The 22065-nt window shown below is 49.2% G+C and overlaps 1 protein-coding gene across 4 annotated transcripts in view; it reads left to right on the forward strand.

Moving 5' to 3' along the window:
- The first annotated feature begins 16554 nt into the window (after positions 1 to 16554).
- Positions 16555 to 22065, forward strand: part of ABCC5 (ATP binding cassette subfamily C member 5) — a 46019-nt gene continuing 40508 nt past the window's right edge. For 3 of the 4 annotated variants that reach the window (XM_017810592.1, XM_017810593.1, XM_017810594.1), the window contains exons 1-2: positions 16555 to 16651; positions 17798 to 17972. In XM_017810592.1, the coding sequence (XP_017666081.1) occupies positions 17844 to 17972 (129 nt within the window). In that variant the 5' untranslated portion in view covers positions 16555 to 16651; positions 17798 to 17843. Of the gene's footprint in view, positions 16652 to 17797; positions 17973 to 22065 lie in introns of those variants that run through there. The other variant, XM_017810595.1, reaches the window with a different exon arrangement.

A 22065-nucleotide genomic window follows, 5' to 3' on the forward strand; every position in this document is an offset into this window, starting at 1 on the left:
CTGCCCCAGCCCAGGTTCTGCCCTCATGCGGATCTGTTTGTCCCTCCTAATGTGTTTCAATACTATCCTGGCCCTCAGAAGGGGATCAGCCACGTCCAGACCTCGGCACAGAGAACGTGCCCAAGGCTCAGTCCCTCTGCTGCCTCTCCCTGCTGCCAGGCAGTGCTGCAGTTCTTACCTGGCACAGCTCACACAGCGCTGCTCTCTGCTCATTTCCCTGTCACCCAGGGAAAGCTGTGTGATAAGCCCTGTGTTCCAAACCAGGGAAACAGGCTTAGAGACCATCCCCATGGGATGGCAGTAGGAGGGCCCTTACCAGCACTGGGTGCTGCAGGTAAAATGGTGCTCTCTGCCCTGCCCTGTTGTCACGCTTCTGCCCCTCTCCACATGGGACAGGTGGTCACAGCCCTGCTCTGTCACCTCGCTTGGATTCTTGCTGCCAGTTGCTCCTCATAATCTGACCCACTGTGACACCCTGCTCTGGTCCTTGCTACTGTCATCTGCTACTGAGTGACCAGCCAGAAACTCAAGGAGCTGATCCACAATTCAATTGCAATCCAAGAGAGAACAGGACATTTGCACCTCCACCTCCACAACAGGGCCCCTCCCTAGGGTGGAAGGTGGCATGAGGTTATCAGCCCAAGGCACATACCATGGACTTTACATCCTGGTGAGAGGGGAAATTAAGGAGGCACCACTTAATCACAGACTTACAGTACTGTCCCAATGTCAGGCAGCCCATACAGCCCCTGTGGCTGTGCTGAGGGGTCTCTGGCGAGGGGGAGTAGACTCTAATATGCAACATGCAGCATTCCTCCCCATTGGTTGAATTGCAGGTTCAGGACTGACGTAGTAGAAAACAAAGTCTCCTCTGTCTCCTGAAGGACTCTGCAGCACTGGGCATTCCCTGAAATTTCCCTTAGCAGTTAAAATGTTCACGCGTTGCTTACGTGGTGCCATCTGCGCCCAGTGACTTGTGACCAAGCCCTTGCTGTGCCGCACCTTGCGGCTGAGTCACTTGACCTTAGCTACTGTTTTGACATAAAGCAGCAAGGATGGACACAGCAAGAAAATAGAACTGAGCTGCCCATGGGAAATAAATCATCCCTATCCTTTTCAAAAATAGGGACCCGTGCACCCTTGGGAATCCTGTTGCCTCAGCAAAGAAGCTGACCCTGGGACAAATGCTCCCAGGTGGTTTCAGCCCAGGGGTTACAGCTTGAGGAGTGATCCAAGAGATGGATTTGTCATTGCCTGAGGGCAGGACAGCATCTTGGTTCCTGCCTATGTAGTACTAAGTGCATAAGCAGCACCAGAAATCAGGTCTGATCCAGCCTGCACAGCCAGTGGCTGAGTTGGGACCGGGCACAGAGAGGCTGACAGGGGAATCAGCGGATTATCTGGCTAATTACATCCTGTTCTCTCTCCAAGTGAGGCAAGTTTCCAAGACGTTGCCCTGGTAAATTGGCAAGTACAGGGGAAGACAAATCAAGGTAATTGCTAATGAACTGAACTCAAAATCAGCTTGATAAATATTCCTCAGGCTTTGTAGACACATTTCCCTTTGGTTTAACCTGTGAACTTCCATGCAAATAGCACCCAGGCCAAACATTTTCTAGAAGCAATATAATTCCTGTGGAGCTTTTAAAACTGAAATTAGCTCATGAAAATTGAAATGAGAGTGAGCTGGGTTAGACCAGAGGTCTATCAATACCAGTATCCAACAGTGGTTGGGCAGTGGGGTGGGAAGACTGAGAGACTGTGGGACTTTTCCTTCCTCCCTCATCCTTGGATATTCTTGGACATAGCATCCTGGGGCAGCATATACCAACTCTGGGAATGATGAGCCTTGGGGGGATGTTCTGCTTTCTGGGGCATCTTCCTGGTCCCTGTCCCTACATTTTTAATCCTTCTGTCTTTTCCATTTGTTGTTCTTGCTGAGCATTAGTTGTTCCCTGGCTTTTCCCTCTGCATAGACAATGGCCCATGAGGCATCATTAAGCCTTAGCAGGTAGCTCCAGATTTGGTCCTATTTTAGGCAGTTTTGGGGCTCCACATTGATCAGGGCTGAGTGGGACCAAGGGTTCCCCAGGGTGGTGAGATTTGCAATGAGGAGAATCACAGGAGGTCACATGGAAGAACCACATGCCTAGCACAAGGCTTATTTCCCCTCACATGTCTTGCCTGGTGGCCAGCAGTTCTGATGCCCTTGGAGCATCCTTGGGTGCCTCAGCAGAGCTGTGGGACTTCTGTCACCTCAACTCCGGTTCAGGGATGAAATTAATGCCTAAACTCAGCTCTTCTTAGCCCATTCCATGCTGACAAAGAGCCTGGTTTGGTTGGAGCTATCCCCACACAGTGTCAGAGGTGACGGGGGCAGGCTATGGGACATGGTGTCTGGGCTCAGGGGACTGTCCTCAACTTACCCAGGACAGCTGACACTCACTTGCCAGGTGTAGAGAGGGGTCTGCCGGCCCCAAGTGCCCTTGGAAGAGATCCTAGCCCTGGGAGAAGGGGTAGGCAACAGCCAGGACATGGACATTTTTCAGTTCACCTGAATGAGTCTGTGCCTGACACAAGATTTACCTGAGCACTGAACCAAGTCCTGCAGGTAAAAAGAAAACTGCAGACCACAAGTAAGTCAGAAAGCATGAAAGCCAGACAGATTCGACATCCCAACCCTTCTGCCTCCCTCCCTCCCACACCCTGCGCTCTGGCCAAGCAGGGACAACAGGGACACTGACTCACAGGCTATTCCTTTGCTCTTTGCTCATTTGGGCCTCTCCTGTGCTTCTCAGAAGGCTTCTGCCAGATGAACTGCTGAGCTTCCTCCACTCTTGGCTTCTGGGTTGGCAGACTTGAGAAGGGGAGCCAAAGACACGAGGCCACCCTGTCTGCATCCCCACAGGTTTCCAGCTGCCCAGGGGCGCTGCTTGCAGAACTCCCTAGTGGTCTCTTCTACCAGTGGGATGCTGGGAACAGCATCACTCACCTGCTAACAGGGAGGATGCATTACTGCTGCCTGAGCTCTGGGCTGCCACAGCTCACTCTACACAGCCCTCCCATGTTTTGTGTTGCCCCTGTGCCAGATGGGATGTGCAATGAGACAAGTACTACACCAGCACCTCCCCAGATGCCAAATCATGAAGATGGGACTGGAGGGGGTCCTTTGCAAGGAGCAGAACACTCACAGTGAGCAGAGTGTAGCAGAGTGCTGCTTGTCGATGCTCATCCCATGCTACTGGGTATCCCACAGGTATGCCAAGCTAAACAGGTTCCCCATGGGTGGCACAGGTCTCTCTGGAGAGACAAGGGACAGCAGAAGTGCCCCACTGCTTACTCTAGAGAAGGGACATCCATGTGACAGGCTGCCACTGACCAGCCCTGCCTGGAGCTCAGGAACCTGAAATTAGAGGAGAGGCAGAGAAAGCACAGCTAAGTCATAGAGTAAACGTCTCTCTAATTTACTTCATTCTGTGGCTTTTCCTGGTCCCAGACTCTGGCCCCATAGATGCAGACTGAGTTGTAGGCCATACTGCCCTGGATATTTTAGCTGAGTTTCCAGCCCTTTCTTTACAAGCCTTACTCCAGCTTCTCCACCTTGCAATGTTTTTTTTCTCTCCCCATGGCCTCAGCAAGCAACAGCTACTTCCAGATTTCTTAGGTAGCTGCTTCCATTATCCCTCACCAGCAGCTGCTCTCCTGAGGAGAAACACCAGCCCCAGAGCAATGGTGCTCATGTCTAACTAACAGACATGGTCTTGCCTAGGTAACCATGATGCAGGTGCAGGATCACCTATGTGCTGCTCTTCTGCTATCCCTGCTCATGCTCTGGTTCCATCCTTTGCTGATTCATCTCTCTGGTCACTCTCAGGGACTGATGAGGCTTTGGGCTTAGGCTTCTCAGTGAGCTCGGTGAGGACACCCTGTCCAGGAGTAGAAAATGAGTCAGCGGCCATCTGGGCTTGGCATGTGCTCCAGCCCCAGGGATGGCAGTCCCTGGAGGCAGCCACCCTGTGTGACCCCAGAAGCCGCTCAAGTCTGAAAAGGAAAACACATTTCCCATCGGGGACAGTGCTGGAGCACTCACAGGAACCAGCAGTCCCAGTCACGCAGGGACTGCCTGAGCATGAACACCCAGGAGATCACTTTCTGAGAAAGGCTTGTCAGTCTACAGAGTAATACTTCCCCTGCCCTTTCTGTGTTCCTTATTCACACAGAACTTTTTGCACCACTGCTACATGGGTAACACCTCCTTCCTTGGGGTCCTTGCCCTTCAAACCGTACCTTAGTCCAGGGTTTACCCTCAGCTTTGTGCTCCTGTTTGGCTCTGCACTGAGCCATGTGAAATGGGATTGCAGCCTGTGAACAAAATCTTTTTCCCAGTTCTGTGGTGCACAAGCAGAGCTGCCTCCTGTTTTTCCAGCTAACCCATTTCCAGCTCTGATATGTGGGGATTCCTGTAGCAAGAGAAGCTGGGAACGGCCCTTCCCAAACAGGTATGTAAGGGTAGCCCAGAGAGGCTTTATTAATATCTGCTAGGAAGGAATCCATGGGCTGAGCCAGAGAGAAAAATGTGTGGGGCTGGGTAAGCGCAGCCTTGGGACTGCCCACTGGAGATGGGCAGAGAAACGCCACACTGCAAAGCAGTACAGGGACAGGACCTGCTGTCACCTGTATCATGACAGGGGAACCCATGGTGCCATGGGTTCAGGGCTGCCAGGGGCAAGGAGGGAAATCCCTATTTCTAAACAGCCAGGGCAAATACCCAGAAATTTGGCTGGCCACTCTCTGACCCAGGGCCTCATTTTCAGCTCCCTAGCTGGCTCCAGCCTATCCCTCCCTCCCACCCTGGGGCCTTACAACACTGACACAGAGCAGGCACCAGCAGGAATTGTTGATCTGTTTCTGCTCCCTTGTTGAGAGGGGGCTGCCCCTTTCCTGTACAAGGGCAGAGTAAGTCCTCATCCCTCATCTTGTCCAGAGGAGGTAAAGGGCTCTTGCAGCATTCCTTTCCAGAGCAGCCACAGCCCTGCCTGGAGAGAATGCTGGAGGAGGAGTAGTTCTCCATTCCTCTGCCTTCTCTCTGCTGCCGGCAGCAGATGCATCATTTCAGGAAGGAGACAGCTCTGCTTCCCATCGCCTGGTCTGCCAGAAGCGAGGGAGAGCTTTGATCAAGGCACAGCTATCTGTGCTCTGATCACTGCCTTTCCTGCAAGGGCCCTGTTCAGAGGAGAGGGCATGTTTCCTTTAACCCTCCTCCCCCTGCGAGCCTAGAGCTCCACAGGAAAGGCACGTGTATTAGCACTTGCAGCCCAAAGGGCTTTGCATTTTCAGGGATGGCTGGGAACTGAGTGATGTTCAGTAACTGTGCCTTTTCAAGGACCCATTCAGTTGTTCATGCACCCAGAGTTTGTTGGGGCAGCCTTCAAATCTAGTTAATAAAGAGAGAGACGGGAAACTTTCTCAGGGGAACTCAGTGGCCCCCTTCCATCACATCAAAGCCGCTGAGAGATCACGTTATCTTGACAGATGTTGTACACTACAGATCGGGTTACTGAACTTATGTTTTCCATGGACTCATTCCAACACTTCTTTTAATTTGTCAGGGATATATTTCAAAGTGCAATATGCACATGGTTGCAGAAAAGTTGAAGGAAGTTGCTGATTAATGACCTTTTTCCTGGTAGTGTAGATGTGCTTGTTCCAGCTGTAGTAGATACCAAAGAAAAGGTAATATACTGCAAACTAGAAAAAATAAAGTCTCTTGGATTAGAGGTTCTTTTTTTCTGTTCCTTTCAAGTCAAAGCAATGAATAATGCTATAACACAATGTGCTCAGCCATGTGAAAAGGGTCTGTATAGAAGAAACACTGAGGAATTCATCACAGTGATCCCACCACTTTTCTGTCGCATCAGTGGGAGTTAGGATGCTTTGTCTCTGGAAGCTTCCCAGACTCCACTTGTCTGCAGCCACTTTCCTTCAAGTGTTGGCTCAGGTGCCCTAAACAGATGTATTATATCTACTTCTTTTCACCTTTTTGCAATCAACCAGAGTCTGAAGCACTGGTGACAACACCAAATCACAAGGTTTGATACATGCCACCTTGTATTTATCAAAATTGTTTCTTGCTTGATGCAGTCACCTGAGATGAAATGAAATTATTAGCTCCACAGGGCAGGAATACACCCCCCTCCTTAGCACTCAGACACCTCCTGACCCAGCCAGGCTTAATGCATGTTGTCAGAGCCAGGCTGGATTGCCTCTCATGCTGTCTGTCCCCATCAGAGGGCCACTACTTCCAAAGAGGGACTCCAGGCATGGCTGCAGTGCCAATACTGTGTAGGGGAATAAACACTCTTAGCAGGATCATTATACTCAGCTTTGATCCTTGGCCCTTAGAGATAACCCAACAGCTCTGATCCCTGCAGTGCGGAATCACAAACAACCTCTTGGGTAGGGGCATGTGTAAAGCCCTGGCTTGGACTTTGAAGGGGTGTCTGCAATGACATGACATGCAAAACAGGGCAAAGGTAAGCCCAAAGACACCATGACTGCAGTAACTCAGCTTGGTGCTGAGGTAAGGAGACAGTCTAGAACATGCAACTCTAAGTGCACAGACAGGGCTCAGCTCTTCCCCCCACAGCTGGATGGATCACCCCTGCAGAGTTATCACCCAGACCTACTCTTACCTGCAGGTGACACAGGTGTTCAGCCAGAAACTTGATCTAAGTTGTATCTCTGCCTGCAATCACAGGACATCAGTGTGAGATCTGATTAATATGATAAAAGCATGCAGTAAAATATGTTTTAAACTATCTCTATGCATCACTGCAAACATGCTGAGGAAACAGAAAAGCAACAAACCAACACTGAGAGCTGGACTTAATTCATACCAGACTGCCGCCACATTAAGTGAACTGCAAAGAGCAGGATCTCACTTTTTTAAAGACAGAGGAGGCAGCAGTAGGATTCACAAAGGCCATGCAATGCTGAAGCTCATTTTTCCCACCCACATGAGGAGCTGCTGTATTTTCAAGTCAGGAGCAGCTGGTGATTGATGCTACATGTGCCTCACTGACAAGGAGCTGGGTCTGAGCAGCATATTTTCCATTAGTTCAAACTAGTTCAATCTTTTGTATTTAAGAGGAAGCCAGATGCTGCTCACTTATAAGGAGGATCTTTTGCCCAGCAGCAGTTCAAGACTTTGCTCTGCTTTTCCTACTGCAACTGTCCTTTGCCTCTGTCACACAGATTCCAGCAGTCATGCATTTTTTAGGAGGAGGAACTGAGCCACGAGTTTGAGATGTGATACAGTTGTGGTCACAGAACAAGCTGGTTACCACCTCAGGAATTCAGCAGCACCTCCCTGCTCCCATCCTGTAACCATGTGCTGGAGGAGCTGGTCCTGATGCTTCAAGTCTTTACATTCCCCAGTTCCCGTGTGTTGCACTCCCAGTCCAGGGGAGAGGGCAGGGCGGGTCTGGAGGTTGGGCTATTTTCCTGTGATTAGTGTTAGGCTGGGTTTGTTGCTCTAAGCATTGTGGGACTGTTCTTTCAGTTAACCAGGCTGCAGATGCTAGAGCTGCTTGCCACTCCTCGAGCACCAGTCTCATCCCTGCAGCTACAGCTGGGAGGGTTCCTGTCCTCCCACATCATGATGGAGAGCGGCACGCAGCAGCTGGAGTGCTTTGTTTCCAGTTGTCTGGACTAAGCCATGATTAAACATGGGGCTTCTCCTATTAGTGGCTCAGAAACAGCTCTAGTACTGTCCCTGTCTGCAGTGCATGGGATAGGCACGTGACATGGCTCTGTGTGGCAAAGCAAACCTACACCAGACATATGCCTTCCTTTTCAGAGGTTTCTGTAGCCTTACAGACTGATCAGTATTTCCTTTCGGGGTACATTGTTACTAGAGGCTTTACCTTGGCTAACCCAGGGTGTTGCCTAGGCTTTGTCCCAGACCTTTTGGTGTCCCACAACAGCAGTCCCCATGGTCTCACTGGTGGAAGCAATGAGAGACGTCTGAGCGAGTGCCATGGCCACCTGGACTGAGATCCACGGTGGCCATGGTTCGTCACTTGGGGGCCAAGAGCCCCCTGGGACACGTGTGCTCACCCACCACTCACTGTGCCAGTCCTACACAAGCCCTCGGGGGGCTGGGGTTTGCAATGTGTGGGGAGGAGTGTGGGGGTCCCCAGGGACACGGGCACCAGGGTGCTGTGGTGGGATTGCAGCGTGGCTGCTGGTGCTCTGGCAGCACTTCCCAAGGAAGCAAAAGCAATCAGCTCATCAAAACAAGATGTACACAGAGGGTTTGTCTCAGGAGCCCCCAGGAAACCATTTCCTGGGAGGAGAAAGCAATAGACAACTGCTTCTGCTGCTTTCTCCCGCAGTGACAAAGCAGAGCAAGTCTCCCAAGCCCTGATAATTACTCACTGCTGCCTGGAGTTCCCATTCCCTTGCTGTCTGAACACAGAGCTGCCTGTGTTCCCTGCAACCCCAAGGAGGATTAGGATTCTCCAAAAAACAGCTTCTTGCCCCTATCACCCCTGTGTGCAGCCAGGCCAGCCCTTGCGACCTGACCACCCCAGGACCCAGGAGAGCCCCAGACCCAGCTGCACAGACAAGGACAGAGCTGTATTTGACTTGCAGCTTCCCCTTTTTCCCAGTTTTCAGCCACAGAGTAACAATCCCAGAGGCCCAACACTCTATGACCTTGGCTGTCCTCATTTGCTTCTAAAACTGGCGAGCTCCAAAATTGGCATCCCAGCCGGCCTTTTCTCCACCACGTGGGATTCCAGGCACCGCCAGGGGCTCCCAGCATTTTTAATTATTTTTCTCCTTTTTTTGTAGCCCTTTTTTGTTCATGCTGCTTGAGGTGTTTCCAATGGGACAGAACGGTCCTCTCCCCACAGGCTGCTTGCTCTGTGCTTGCTGAGGCTGGCTCATCCTTCCCATGCACCTCAGAGGGACACCTGGGAGTATGGGGGCAAATACAGGCTGGCTGTATTTCCACTATGAGAAAGCCCTAGGGGCTTGAGAACACATGGGGACACAGAGACCTTGACTCCAGTGGTAGTGGCAGTCCCCACAGCATTGCCTTCCTTACAGACCTGTCAGACACCATCCTGTGTTCCCAGGAGTGGGGCAGATGCAGATGTGAGGTACGTAATGACCAGCTGGGCTATCATCAACAAGCATCTCCACAGAGGATGAGAGCAGGTGGTCAGAGAGCTACTGGCACCCACAAACTGTGTCTTGGGGGAGGAGAGAGCACTAGCAGTAGAGGAAGGTGTTGGATGTCACTGCTGTGCAGCATCACGAGACCTTGGATGGATGCTGGCAGGGTCACTTCAGACCGAATGTAGGAAATGGGAAGTGTTTGGGGGAACAGGAAGGAAGACACAAGCTACTTGTAAGCTCATCATCTGCTGGAAGATGAAAGAGGTGGTGTCTGTCCATGCCTGTTGTTCACCTCATGAACCAGGTGCTGCTCAGAGGAGCTGCAGCATTGTGGGGGCAGATGGGGAGAGCAGCAGGAGGCAGCACTTTGCACTCTTACACGGGGCTGTCACGGATGCATCCGTACGTTGTTTTTCCACAGTACATCCTGATGGCGTTTATCAAGTGTGCCCTGCACAGCCATATAAGCAGACAGCTGTAAGAAACCATCATCCCAGTACAGGCCAGCTGAGTGACCTTGCTGCTGCGCCTGGCTCTGCTGTTTCCACGCAGCTGGAAGCAGTGACACTTTCACCTCAGTGGACCCATAGCTTTGTTTTCGCAGAGGCAGACAAGCAGTGGACAGAGTGTGCCTTGCCCTGGCAGCAGGCTGTGACCATGTCCCTGAGAGCCAATGGGAAGGTCGTGCTGCGTCATGCCCTGGCCACCACCTCCAGGTTTTGTGAGGGCTGAACCAGCTCCTCTACCACAGCCTACGTCCAGCATAGCTCTGGCCATGGCTGCTTGGCCAAACCAAAACTGGTTCCAGAAAAGCAGACTGAACTGAACGCACCACTCTGACATGGCTGTTTTCCTTTCCTTATGTCCGGGCTTGGGGACAATCCTGAAACTGCTTTTGGAGAGGCATTAGAGGAGTTTCTCCCTGCATACTTAACACTACAGACTAACCAAAGTCACTGCTGCACATCTGCAGCATGGACACAGACAGCTGAAAGGATGTAACTCCCAAAGTCAGAGTTGCGAAGCTAGGATGAATCCCAGCCCGTTAATGCTCATTCAGACACATCTCCAGCATTTTGTTTGTCCTTTCCACTAAGTTCATCGAACAACCAGCAATACCCTACGGCACAGTCAAGGCTCGAGTCTGCTGTGCCAGTGAGAGCAGGCAGGCTCCAGTGTGACCCGTGCTGCTGATTTCCATCAATTACTCATTAACCATGGGTGTGGTGCAAGGTGTGGGAACCACACAACTTGCTACAACGGATAGGTCTGCACAGGCTTCTGCTCTCTGGGCAGCGCTTTGCTCTTGGATTGCTCTTGTCCTCCGAATCATCAGGTTTATAGAAGAAAGATTGAACAATCAGTCTAGAAATGAACTGCCTTAAACTAGTTTTCTGCACTGGATTACACTTTAAACGTTGCAACAGCTTTAAAAGCTTCTTGCTTTTCCCTGTAAGAAAAACCATTTTTTAATAAGTTGCTGCTAATTGTGTTGGAAGGGTGTTATTTGTATCCCACTCTCCCAAAACCCAGAGAAGGTAGCATATGAAATAAGATACTTTTTCAGTGCTTTCTCCTCCTGACCTGAATGATGAATTACAAACCAAATTTAATATGTGTGATAGAGCACAGCACTGCACCTTTTACTTCTGCACTCTGACAAGCATAAATACTGCAGAAATAGGGCACGATGATCAAAACCTGAAAAAAAAAATAACACTGAAAGGCATTTGTTGCAAAAGCAGGTCTATTTGTAGAAGCTGTTAAGAACAAGAGTAAAACACCGTTAGCTTGGCTAGGAAGGTTCATCCTCCCACATGAACTGACGGGAAGACGATGGGTGGTACTGCTATAGACTGGAGTGGTATCTCTGCCTGGATCAGCCCAGGAGCCTCATCCTCTGAAACACAATCACAGTGTGAACGCCCACACTTGCTAACAGCTCTGCACAAACATCAGCAAGTACAGTTCGCTTCCAGGAAAGCCAAATGCACAGGTGTACTAAGATATTAATGAACTCTTTCCACTAAAACAGGTCAGGAGGAAAGGGAAAGTCTTTTCTATGTCCAAACACGTGGTATTCCTCTTCTGTATTCTTCGGGGGGAAGGGTGGGGAAATCACAGCTCCTCGCTGTGCTGTGTGAGCTGGCCTCCACTCTCACTGGTTTCTGATCAGCAACACAGATTGTTCAGCACTGAAGCAACATAAAGCACATGGACTTGAATGTCTGCATGAGTCATTTGCAGAGCTGCAAGCACAATGAGACTGCAGTAATGAAAACGTGAGAGCTCAGAAAGTGTCCATACTGTTAAGTGAGGGATTCCTGGGGTGTTGCTTAGGTTTTGAGCATCCCACAAGGTCCTGTGCCTCACATGCCCTGAAATTCAGAGCAGCCACATGGAAAACGCTGAGCTCCAGGAAATGGTTGGCTCATGGCACTAGGTCTTTCATTCTCTGACCCTGCTAACCTCTTTCTGTGCAGCTATGACTGGAATGGGAAGGTGGGTTTGGTACCAGGTCCATATGGGGATGTTATTAGCTCCATGCCGTCGGTTTCGATGGAGCCAGGTAGACGGTGGTGTGTGCACAATGTTGTGCACAAGCATCTATGGTCTAGTAGAACAGGGAGATGCCTGGCACAGCATGGACAGTTTTGTCTGTCCAGGCAGCTCAGAGGGCAGTGTTCCTGGGCCTCTCCAGCCCCTGTGCACAGCAGCAGGATATTTAGGAAGACTCGGATGCCAGCAGCACTAAATGTCTGCAGGGAGTATTTGTGCCTCTGCTTGTTCTTCAATTGCAAGTCATGACCAAATCCATTAGATACCATAACTTCTCTTAAATTAAGGGTAACTGTGCCCGATTCTTGCTGTAACAAGTAACAACTTATTATGCAACATTACTGCTGATTATTAACATCATTGTTTGCAGGAAATTGGACTGTGGTTTTCATGTGACAAATTCAGACCATGGATGTCCTGAAATTGTTTGTTTGCTAGTGAGATTTAAGAGAGGAATGACTGAGCAAGTCACAGCACTCTGACAGCCTTACTTCAAGTACCACATTGACTTCTGTCTTCCTCTCTGTCTCTTCAATGGGATGTTAACTCTGGAGCCTAAGGATGATGGATTAAGAATGACTGCACTCAGTGATCTTGTTGATGGTTTTGCCACAAATATTTTTCATTTCCTATTAAGCTGTGAAGTTGGATATAAGATAATGAATAGCAACGTCTCTTTACTGTCCTGTTGTTGTCAATCTGTACCTACCTGACGCTTGTTTCAATCTGCCAAGCTGCCCACATGGGTTGGTGGCTCACATGGCACAGCTGAGGCTAAATTATTGCTTTCCAGAAGAATGACTTGCAGTAGCTGCAGTGCAACAGGAAATCTTTTGGTCTGCTCTGAGAGCTCAAAGTCATGAAGTAATAGGCTGTGTGTGGGAGAGACACCTGGACATGATGATCAATAAAAGATTGGGCCCTGCACAGGGATAGAGAATCACGAACAAGCTGATGAATGCAGTCTCTCCAGACCTCTCTGTTTCTGGACTTGTTATGGTTTGCAGTGCTACAGGCGAAATTTGGTCATGGGACTTTTACTTAAGCTGTCCAATTAATTTCTGAGTTCTGCACTTCATGGTTGAGAGCTCTGATTAGTGAGAGAGTAAAAAAGCACTAGCAAGCATAACAACTGTCAGCATGCTCATCAGGAGGGACACACTCAGGAAACTCACGCTGAAAATGCAAGCCTCAGCATCTGTGACCAAGCATCTCAGCGGGGAAGAGTAAGGAGACGTCCTCTGTGTATGAGGTACATAGGAAAGGGGATTTGGGAGAGGGAGAAGAACTGCTCTCCACAGTAGTGTCCAGATTTGTGCCAAAGGAAGATGCCTCCTCAAGGATCATCCACACTGACCAAAGCATGTTGTGTTCCCCAGCCAGCTCGCAGAGCCCATAGGTCTGAAAGGAGGCACTGGGCAGGTGGCAATTTGGCATGACAGCTCTCCACTTCTGTTAGCCCAAGGCATCTCTTGGTATTCTACATAATTCCATGGACATTATTCCAATCACATTGTGATGCTTCTTTGGGGGACAGCTTTTCCTTCAGGGCAAAGAGAAAAGTTGTTTTATCCCAGTGCCTCATGGCAATATTTTCCCAGTAGTAAAACATTGACTGCACCACCCCATTAATCCCTCACCCAATCTGTGCAGCCAGAGTCTTCTGGGCTCACCAGGCATTTGGGTCCCATCAGCACACAAGAAGCTCTCTGCTTCACAGTTATGTGTGCAACAGGGTTTTGTGTGTCTGAGATGCTGGTCTTAATTGCAGTTAGGAGAACATGAATGCTGAGCACTGAGCGTGGCCATGCTCCCCAAACCTGGGACATCTCCTGAAGGTTGTCTCTCTGTTTCCATCCAAGGCTCAGCTCAGTTAAGTCACCTGGGCAGCACATGCACCATTTCCCCAACAGGCAGAAGCACGTCCTCAGATCCTATGTGGAAAGATGTAGTGGGAGAGATAGATATGCAAAGACCAACACTCCCACAGACTGAGCCTTGGTTTTCCTGGTCAGTCCAGAGATGTTCCATTTTCAGCTCTAATGGCTCAAGTCAGCTTGTTTCAAACATTGCTTTAAATTTGTTGCTGATGTTTGTTTTGGGTTGGGGGGGAGCACCTCTAAGAAAACTAATTGTCAGGTGTTGCTTCCTCACCCACATGGTCTGCAGGCCTTGGCTTTAAAACTGCCACCGTCTCTTTGGTCTGGCTCTGCTTTTCTTGTGCAGTCAGGGCTGATTACGGCAAATCCCAGATCTTGAATCAGGGCAAGTTTTAATACTGTACAGGCCTTGTTTATGTAACAGCTGCCATCCCTCAGGGGTGAATCCGGGACTCACAGCACTAAAAGCATTAGCTGCTGCCACTGGAGCTAAAGATGTAACTCCTCTGGCTGGTAGCACCAGTACATTTATAGCCTTTAGAACAAATGCTGGAGGAGACTCGTGACACACTAAAAAGTGGGTTATGCCTACATAAGCATTTTCATCCCACCATCATACCAAGGGAGTATGTACACTCGTAGGACCACAGGTGTGAAAACACTGCTGATGCTGCTGCGTGCCCATTGCCCAGAGCTAGTCTGAGTGGAGCGTACACATTGTTACTTAACAGCAGCTTTCTACTAGCACTCATGTCCTCGCTTTTACTCTCAGATCTACTCCAGCACTGGAGAAATAGAGGACAGAACAAGCGTAGGCAGGGCCCTGCCTCCCTTGGCTTAAACAACACTCTCTGCTCATCTTTCTGAACACATTTTGTAATGACTTTGGCGTAATGGAGGTTCATGTTCTTCCTCTCCAGGCACATGATGCAGAGCCTTTGGGCTTCAACATGCCATCAGCGCACAGACAGCCACCTCTTGTTGCTTCCACAGCCCAGGGGCCAGACAAGCTCCCGTTCAGAACATTTTCAGGTCAACCCTAAAATGAAATACAAGTGATTCACCTTGAAGCTTTAACACAGTTTAATTTTCCCTATTATTCATACTTTGTCCTTTCTGTTTATGCTGTTTAACTGCATGGCTCAGTAATTGCACATCTACTCACTCCTACACTCCAGTGTGTTTGATGGAGATAAAGGTCAGTTTAATGACTGTTCAGAGACTTTAAATTGTCTGCTGGGTTCTGTCTTAAAATCCACCTTTTTCTGGGACATAGCATTTATAAAGCATGAAGTGCACCTTGCAGCTCCTTCCCCAATAAAATGTCAGTCAAACCAATCTGAAATTGCATTATTGTGAGTCCCGGGGAACAGACTGCAGGAAAATGCAGCAGCTACTTGTGTACCCAGCTGCCATACCACGGCAAGGTATGTCTGCCTGTCTGTCTGTCAGTCCTCCTGTATCAAAATGTTAGAGTACCTGCAATGGAGCTGATTCTCATTTTTTTTTCCAGAAATGGAGTTGGACGTCTGTGGATGCACGACCATATGTGTCAGGGAGCTCTGCAGGGATTCTCTGGTACCTTATGGGTGTCCTTGAACTGTTTGCATGGTGACACCTTTTACTTGTACTGTTGGCTTGTGGGCTTGGAGGGAATATTCTGGTCCAGTTTTATTTCCAGATTCCCCTCTCTCATCTTTACCTGAGTTTATTTCAGCATTTCTATCAAATTGACTCTCACAAACATTCCTGACAGGAGAGCAAGGACTGCGGTGGAAACAGGCACTCATTATATAAACCACTTAAATGAGACATCAGCCCAATCTGGCTGGTGGAAGGAAGATGTCAGCTGAGGACAGGGTATTTAAACGCAGCAGGGTTGAAGCTACAGCTCAGGGTTTGTTAAGGATATTTACAGCCCTTTGTGAGAGGAAATGCAGCTGTGTCCATCTCCTCCTTCACTGACTCCCCTGAGGCGGAGGCTGGACACCCTGTATCACGCTGTTTGGGGAACTAGGGTTGCTGGCCCTCAGCCATCACCACACAGCCGCAGCTTCCACCCCTTTCAGCGGGCAAAGCTTGGCTCGGAAAGCCTTGAGACAAGTTCACCGTCCCTTTAGCTGGCCCGACTGGGAGCTGGAGGGGCACAGTAGGGGCTTGGCAAGGGGATCAAGTCCTGCTCCGAGCCTGGCTCGTTGGGAAGTAGCAGCCGCGCGGCAGCGGCTGCCGGGGCACAGCCTGCGTACAGGAGCGGCACTGCGGGCGCAGCTGAGCCGAGGTTAAGCCCCAGATAAGCGCAGGTCCGCACTTTCCCCGGCTGAGGGGCTGCGATAACTGGCAGCGAGCGACCGGCTGGTGCAACCCACGGACCGGCGGGGAGGGGCGGCCCCCGCTCGTGCTGTGCCCGCCGGCACCGCCGCCGCTCCGCCCCGCAAACCGGGCAGCGCCCTGCGGAGCCATGGGGGGGCACCGGGACCCTCCTCGCCCTCCCCGTAGCACGGCGCCTGCCCCACGGCTCTGCGTGCGTCCGAACAGAGCGGACCCCGCCCCTCCCCAACGGTGGAAGGCGCCGTACTTCCCGCACTGCCCGGTACCGCCCGGTACGCCACGGAGCTGCGCTGTGCTGCGCTGCACTGCACTGCGCTGCTGCCCTGCCGAGCGGCGCGGTGAGATGCGGTGCCCGGGGCGATGCCCGCGGTGCCCCGGCGGGCGGCGAACGTTCCAGACCCCCCACGCTGCGGCAGGAGCGGCGGGACCGGGCTGGGCGGGGCGCGGCGGGACGGGGGCGCGGCCGAACGGAGCCGGCCCGCGCGGCGCCTGCTGGGAAGCGTAGTTCCCGGCCTGCGGCCGGCGGGCGGCCGGCGCCGAGGCGCGGACTACACCTCCCGTGGGGCGCCAGGAAGGAGCGGCCGCCGCAGCGCCCCCCCCGCAGGCGCAGTGGGCACGCCGGAACCGCTATAAGCGGCGTTGTTTGGGTTCGCGGCCGCGGAGCGGAGAAGCTGCAGTGGGGCCGTCGGCGGGCGGAGGTGAGCGGGGCCGGCACCGGGGCGGGCGGGGAGGGAGCGGCCCTTTGTGTGGCGAGCAGGCGGCTTTGTCGTCCCCTCTCCTGTCAGGAGCCCGGCTGAGCAGCCCCCTTGCCTCGCCCCCGGTGATGGGGCTGCACGGTGCCCCCTCACGCTGCTGCCCGTCCCGCCCCGGCTGCGGGCGGGGGGCACCTGTGCCTGGGCTGGGCGGGGGGGCTCTTGTGTTTACGCCGGTGCGGCGGAGGCACAGGGAGGTGGGGGAACAGGGGAAGGGGTGTCTGGCCGCGGGGGCTGTCCCGCATCCCTGAGAGGGGCGCAGAGCCCGCGGGTGCCGCGTCCTCGGCCGGCCGTGACGCGCCCGGCCCCGCCGTGCCGGGGGCTGCGCTGCGGCGGCGGAGCTGCTGGTGCAGTGTGACCCGGGTAGCGCAACCAGGCGTCTCCCGTCGCCTTGGTTTGAGGCAGGTGGCGGAATGCAATAGAGCGGAGCTATAAAACAGAGTCTCGCAGTGGGTTTTTGTGATTTTGTTTTCGGGGCTCTGAATCTCCTCCTGGCCTTAACTGCAGTTTGATAGACTGAGTGGAAACCTGCAGCGCCGAAGGTGTGACTCGTTCCTCTGCGTGTCCGTACTTAATGGTAGCTCAAGCCTATGGAGTAAGTGAGCAATGCTATAGAGAAGGGAGGTATTCTCAGGAGGGTGTAATGACTAATTTTATCAAGTGATAGCTCTAGAGAGATCGGTCTTGCAAGTTGTTGGGTATATGCAGCTTCAGAAACTAGCAAAAGATTTCGGGGATTTTATCTTCCAAGTCAAGTTTCTCAGGGTTTCAGCTAAATGCTGTAGCTATTACTTTAATCTGTCAGATTGCATAATTGTATTTCAGAGATCTAAGAGAGGAAGTATGACAGCACTCTAGTGCATTGAGGATCATGGTACTATTCGGTTACCTCAGGGTATGTTTAAACTAGTTCACGAGAAGGTAGTCTTGTGTGGACTCCAAAGTCATGTTATTAAATTCCTCTTGTGATATAACTCTTCTACAATTGCTTTCTGATTTTTACTTTGAAAATAAACCTGAAAAATAGTTGGCTGAAAGGAACTGGTGTGTTGGGCACAGTGTGTAATGAAGTGGAATTTAATTATTTTTCAGATATTTGAAGTGAAAGTACACGTGTAAACCCTGGCGTTTACAGAAGATGAAAGACATCGACATAGGAAAAGAGTACATTATACCCAGTCCTGGGTATAGGAGTGTGAGGGAGAGAGCTGACTCAGTGCAGCATGAAGAGCAGGAAGAGTCAAATTTTCAGCATTCTAAACATAAGGTCAGTTTACTTTTTCATTGTTTGTTTTTCAGTCTTTATGCTTACTAAAGTACATGCAGCGGCCTCTTTGCTGTGCCAGCTGTATATGGATTCGCTGCATTGAAGGTCAATAATGAATATTGCCTTTTGTGTGGAAGAGGTCATTCCAAGGGGTACTGTAGCTATTTTAGTAACAGATCTGAGGACTTATTAAGCATTTCTCACTTTTAAATGTGGCTTTTCAGTAACACTTGAACAAAACATACTTTTTTTCTAGTGTTCAGATATTGATGTGAATCAAGGAAACTTTATAAGCCTTTGTATTTTAGAATCATTGCAATCAAGCAAGAGTAGTGAAGAACTCGGCACAAATCATGCACCACTCAGTGTTGGCAGCTGAAAAAACTCTTAATCATGCCATGGTTTTCTCAGGGATTAATTTTCTAAAGCAGATGTCTAGCTTGTTCTAGCAGCATGACTTTTACTTTTTCCCTCAGATGGAAATAATTAGTATTGAACACTTTCTTGTACATCTATGTATTTAACATGGTGAGGTGCTGTCATAATACTGGTTTATTTTGAGAGCCGGGTTTGGAAACAACGACTAGCTTAGAGCTAGCCTGTCATTGTTCTGAGCTTCTAATTTTTAGAGCTTGTTTTCACTGTGAAGAGTGCATATACCAAGTGCAATAGGGCAAAAAAAAAAGCTCAGATAAATGGAAACACCCACGCTGGTGACAGATATGGTCTGAAACTAATAACCTGTGCCAGTTAAAGAAGGTTAAAGATAATACTTCAGTGCTAGCATTCAGAGCAGCTAATTTCTTGCATATCCTGTTCTTAACCTCTTCTGGAACACTCTCAGGACTAATATATATATATATATGTATATACATAGATACATACACACACACAGAGAGAGAGATAGATATTGAGATACATACACTGTAGATTTTTCTGAAGACAAATAATACTGCTTATGTCTGATTTTTTTGCAATGACAAGATCCTTGCAGATGTGTTGCTGGTCATTCCATATGGATTGCTTGTGAAAACATGGGTGTGAAGGGGTTGGAAATAGGGGAACTCGCTGTATTTGTGTGGAAGAATTGTGAAGACTTTTAAAACAGCTTAAGCTTTGCTAGATTATGCAAGATGCTGAGATACTATGTACTTCAGCTCAGGCTTACCTTGTTTCACTGGGGCTTGAGGGGTTTTTCCGGGTGTTTGTGGCTTGGCGGTGCAGCACTGCTGTTCTCTGTGATTGGAGTGCTCAGCTCTGCAGCAGTTTGAGTGCAGCGAGCGCTCGCAGGCCCTGCAGCTCCGGTGTCCCCACAGGCTCTATGACTCAGCAGACTGCTGCTGACGGTGTTCTGAGGAAGGTGGTGTCTGATTGCATTAGAGCAGGCACTGATGCAGAACCAAGAGCCCTCTGGAGTCCCGGTGCAGCTTTTTAACGGCATTTATTATGTCGATGTCACGGGCTTTGCATCCACCCTACCCTGTCCAGTAGCAAATCTGCTCTGCCAAATTACTGGTGACAACAGTGATGCCATTGGTGGGCAGCTCTGTTTCCTGACCAGTGGCAGTGGAGTTCAGCAGTAATCATGGCACGTTATCTCTCCCCGTTGGTCTGTATCTTCTAATCAGGGTTTAACTTTTGGAAGAAAACATCCTTATCTTACCTCTAAACCTTTTAATTTAATGAAATTGCAAAACTAGCATATTTATTTTTTTCTGAAGACTGAAAGTAAGCCAAGTCCTTCATGTCTGTACTGCTTGGCTGAAAATCTTTGAGGCAGCTTCAGGTCAGCTTAACTCTGTTGCTGTGGTCTTGTTTACCCTTCTACTTCTACTGTTTGATTTGCTGCCTTTGACTACAGGGTAGTAGACCCAGATAATTGGATTGAAAAGCAGGGATTCTGTAAAATTTGTGCTTACTGATGCAAGAAAATGGCTTACCCATGTTCCTACCTTGAGCTTTATTTGGTTTGGTCTCTTTGAGTAGAGGAATGAACTTAACTTACCTTGCTTATCTGGTTCTGATAGGTTGCTCACTTTACTTGCTGGTTATCTTGTTCAGTATGACAGGGTTGCATTAATTTCTAGCTCAGGCATTGGTACCCTTTTTATTTTTCTGGCCTTGCAGCTTGAATATCTAGTCCATAAACACAAACAGCTCTGAATTTGTTTCTGCATATCAATGAGATTATATTGCAGAATACTGAGGTTAAGTTATAGCAGCTGTATTCGTAACATCATATCTAAGTTAGATGTTCATGTTTGTGGACTGAATTTCTTCCTTTCTAGTTGAAACAAGCTCTGGTTTCAGCAGAATACTTGGCTTGTCATCATTGGGATGCTTCATATTTTTGGTAACAGGCAAAGACTTCCCTTTCATAAGGCTGAGCTTGGTCTGTTTGGTTAAGCACTTCCCCTCTGCCTGTAACAAAAGGGTGGAAGTTCTTAAGAAAATGGTATTTCAAGGGAAGAGAAGGGACTCTGTCCTTTGTATCTTTTGTGGAACCTGGATTGTGTTAGATGCCTTACTTGACACAGCTGGTGACAGAGGGCTGATGTCATGAGAAAGGGTAGGAGCACAGCAGTTCAGATGGAGGGGTTAAGCTGTAGTGGAACTCTGTCACTTGGACAACAGAGTCTGGTGTGCCATCAATGGAGATGTTGTGACTCAGATTTCTTGCAGAAAACCTGTCTCAGGATTTGAACTAGTTTGAACAGAAAATGATGAAGCTGTGAGCATGATCTATATTGCTAGGAACAAACTACATGCAGATTAAGGCTGTTAATTCAGCACTAACTTCAGATCTTTGTGGAATGCGGGTTTGGAACTGTTTTGCAGCAGACTTACACTGCATGAGGTAGACTTCTTGCTAACATGTTGCACAGGTACCTCATAGAGTGAGGTAGAATCCTGTCCTCTGAGGGCAGTAGTCAAGGACCACTGGTTCATGGCCAGTGGTTATGACCATTTCTGGCAGGGCTACAGGTACATATGACTGATCAATAACATGACTCATTGGGGTTTTTTTTGTTGCCTATATTGCTGCATTTTTCTGCATCCTTCTTAACTTGAAACAGACAAGTCTTGTTGTTTTTCTGATCAAGGTCTTTATAGGTGAAAGACCTGTTTTACTACTGAGCTAAGGTCCCAGAGCCTTTTTTGTTTGGCTCTTTGCATTGCATGAAGGTTTTGTTCAACTTTACATTTTCTGTCCTGAAATCTCCATACTGGTGTTTGTTTCCTGCTGAAAGGATGCTGTAATGTGTGTTCATGACAATAACGAAAAAGAACTTGCAATTCTTTGCTTGGAAGCTTAAATGCTGCTTGGTCACAGCTTGAAAGATCACTTCTTTGAAAGACAGGAGCTTTTCAAGTAGGCTTCCTGGAATCATAATTGAAATTATTCTGCAATATAAGTAGGTCTAATCCAACATTTCCTGGTGGTTAATGGGAATGTTGCTATAGAAATATGGACATCTGAAATAGGCACTCTGGGACTGAAATTCAAGAAAAAAAATTTATTCAGCTTGCGAATACATATATTCACCTCATGAATAAGTGTCTGCACTGTGTTCTTGTAACAAGTGGGTTTTAAGTCTTTGGAGACCTTAATGTAGCTTACAAAACAGGGTCTTAACTATATGTTCTCAGTGCATAGTTCCATACTAATTGGGCTTATTGTATGTGGGGGCATGGCTGGATGACGGTAACTTGTAGGTGCCCTTGCTGCCTAGTAGCCCTATGGTCAGTAGTCTTCATCTGTATGAAGCTGTTACGTGACTAGTGAATAATAATTAAGGGATGTTTTAAAATATTGATTTATACTTGATATATGTTGATTTCATTCTCAGAATGTGCGTGTGCCTTTCAATTTGTACCCGAAGTAACTGTATGTAGTTTTTCTTAAGGAAGCAGTGTGTCCTGAGGAGGGCAGACCCCACTGTGCCCATGAAATACACTATAAAATGACAAATGAGTAAGAGAAATAACTTGTTCTCAAAGTGGTTTTGGAATAGGCACTTCTCAAATGTAGATTTTGTGTTTATTTGGTGGAACATCAGTTAAGTGAGGATTTTGCCTCCTACCCCATTAT

This window comes from Lepidothrix coronata, unplaced genomic scaffold (genome assembly GCF_001604755.1).
Source record: "Lepidothrix coronata isolate B3197 unplaced genomic scaffold, Lepidothrix_coronata-1.0 Scaffold29, whole genome shotgun sequence".
Classification (NCBI taxonomy): Eukaryota; Metazoa; Chordata; class Aves; order Passeriformes; family Pipridae; genus Lepidothrix; species Lepidothrix coronata.